Source organism: Wasmannia auropunctata, unplaced genomic scaffold (genome assembly GCF_000956235.1).
Source record: "Wasmannia auropunctata unplaced genomic scaffold, wasmannia.A_1.0 LD336078.1, whole genome shotgun sequence".
NCBI classification, from domain to species: Eukaryota; Metazoa; Arthropoda; class Insecta; order Hymenoptera; family Formicidae; genus Wasmannia; species Wasmannia auropunctata.
In genome coordinates, this window is record NW_012026812.1 from 5,064,972 (window position 1) to 5,067,360 (window position 2,389).

The 2,389-nt window shown below is 42.6% G+C and overlaps 1 protein-coding gene across 1 annotated transcript in view; it reads left to right on the plus strand.

Moving 5' to 3' along the window:
* The first annotated feature begins 6 nt into the window (after positions 1-6).
* Positions 7-2,389, plus strand: part of LOC105449137 (odorant receptor 43a-like) — a 4,330-nt gene continuing 1,947 nt past the window's right edge. The window contains exon 1 of the mRNA XM_011688140.1: positions 7-124. Coding sequence (XP_011686442.1) covers positions 7-124 — 118 coding nt within the window. The remainder of the gene's footprint in view (positions 125-2,389) is intronic.

Consider the following 2,389-nt stretch of genomic DNA (forward strand, 5'->3'; position numbering starts at 1 on the left):
AATCAAATGGTGTTAATAAAACAGCAAAACCTAGCACCGTTGCAATGGACTTTAGGGCGCGTCCAGGATATCCATCCCGGCTCTGATAAGGTCGCGAGAACTGCCACTGTCAAGACTGCGAAAGGTATTTTTGTAAGACCACTATCGAAATTGGCGATACTGCCCTTAGAAGTTTAAGATAAACGTATATTCATTTGATACTAATTGTAAGTTGCGTCGCGATATATGTATTCATTTAATATTAAGGTATCATATTCCCTCAGCATTATTAAGATAAGTCATATTCTCCGTATTTATAAAAGCGCGTAATTAGTTATAAGTTTTGTCAAAGCATGTCAACGACGTATTTTTTATTTTTACGATTGTTAGCTCCAAGATCCCTTTTGAGCTCATCCTTCGACAGCGCTACACTGTTTGAGCAATATTATTTACTTATGTTATTGTAGCCGTATACGACATATTGAAGGTTGTTCCTTTTCATGCAACATATTGAAAGTTGTTCCTTTCAAGGGGGACAGCGTGTTCGATACGCTTTTTGACCGCGTCTCGTTAATATCCTTCTCGTGAAGGGACTTGCTCGCTCCGGCGTAGAAATTTTCCGTGAGGCGTCCACGCCATTGTATTTGGCTAATTTCGGGCCCCGTCGGCCCCCCTTCGCGCATGCGGCGCTGCCGGCATCGCCATTGATTCCGCCAGAACAGGATCGATCGTGATCGCGATATCAGCCACGTGCGACACGTTATCCATCCGAGCGCGAAATATATTCGCCGTCTCATCCAGATACGCGTACTAGCTATCGTACGCATACGCGCGATACTGTAAAGACGTTGTTCTGTGCAAGAAAGCCGTACGACCGGCCGTTGAGTGCAAATAAATACACAGTTCAGAAGAAAGTATTCATTTTCTTCGTCCACGTTCCTCCGAAGCATTCTCCCGGGGGGCTCTCGTGGAAGGTAGCACCCTCCGCTACTCAACATCTATAATTTATAATTTTGCCGCCTTTGTTGTCGCCGTTTTTTTCTTCGCTAAATTTTCGTAAAATTTCAATGTTGTATGGTCTCTTTGGTCTGCTATATCATCGTCGTCGTCTTCTTCTTCGCTAAAATTTAAATCTTGTCCCCCTTTTCGACTATAATTTACTAATTTTGTCGCCTTTGTTGTTCGCCGTTCTTTTCTTCGTTAAATTTTCTTAAAATTTCTAATGTTGTATGGTCTCTTTGGTCTGCTATATCATCGTCGTCGTCTTTTTCTTTGCAAAATTTCAATCTTGTCCCTTTTTTCAATCTTGTCCCACGTCTCTCTCTTGGTTTTCTCGTTTCTCTCACGGTTTTCTCGTCTGTTTCTCTACACTCTCGTCTCACTCACAACTCTCTGTGGTCGTCGTCGAGGAAGTGAGTGTCTACGTGTTTGTCTTCGAGGAATTAAATGTCTAAGTGTCATCTAGATCTTCGCGGTCGAGGAAGTGAATGTCTACACAGTCACCGTCGATGAAGTGAGTGTTTACGTGCTTGCCGTTGAGGAACTAGGTGTCGGATGATGTCTAGGTCTTCGCCGTCGATGAAGTAAATGTCTAAGAGTTGTTTAGGCCTTTGCTGTCGAGGAAGTGAGTGTCTACGTATTCGCTGTCGACGAACTAAGTGTCTACGTGTCATGTAGGTCTTCGCCATCGAGGAAGTGAATATCTACGTGGTCGTCGTCGAGGAAGAGAATGTCTACGTGGTCGCCGTCGAGAAAATGTGTATCTACGGGTTTACCGTCGAGGAACTAAGTGTCTACGTATTGTTTAGATCTTTGCCGTCAAGGAAGTAAATGTCTATGTAGTCGCCGTCGAAGAATTAAATGTCTTCTAGGTCTCGCCTCACTCTCGTCTTTCTCTTGTCTCTTTTACAGCTCTCTCTTTAACAATTTTCTCGTCTCTTTTTCAGAACCCTCATCTCTCTCATGACTCTCTCGATTCTTTAACAATTCTAACGTCTCTTTTTCAGTACTCTCGCCCCTCTCACAACTCTCTTGTCTCTTCTACAGTTTTCTTATCTTTCTCACGGCTCTCTCGAATTCCTCACATCTTTCTCGTCTGTTTCTCTGCTTTCTCATCTCTTTTTTAGAACTCTCATCTCTCTCCCGACTTTCTCGTCTTTTTTACGGCTTTTACCTCTCTTTCAAGACTCTCGTCTTTCTAACAAGTTTCTTGTTTTTTTCTCGGTACCCTCATTTCTCTCACAGCTCTCTTGTCTCTCTCACGAGTTTCTCGTCTTTTCCACGACTTTCTTATCTCTGTCACAATTTTCTTGCTCTCTTACGGTTCTGTCATCCCTCTAACAGCTCTCTTGTCTCTTTCATGGTCTTAGTGATGATATACGATTCATTTAATCATTAAATTAAAATAAAA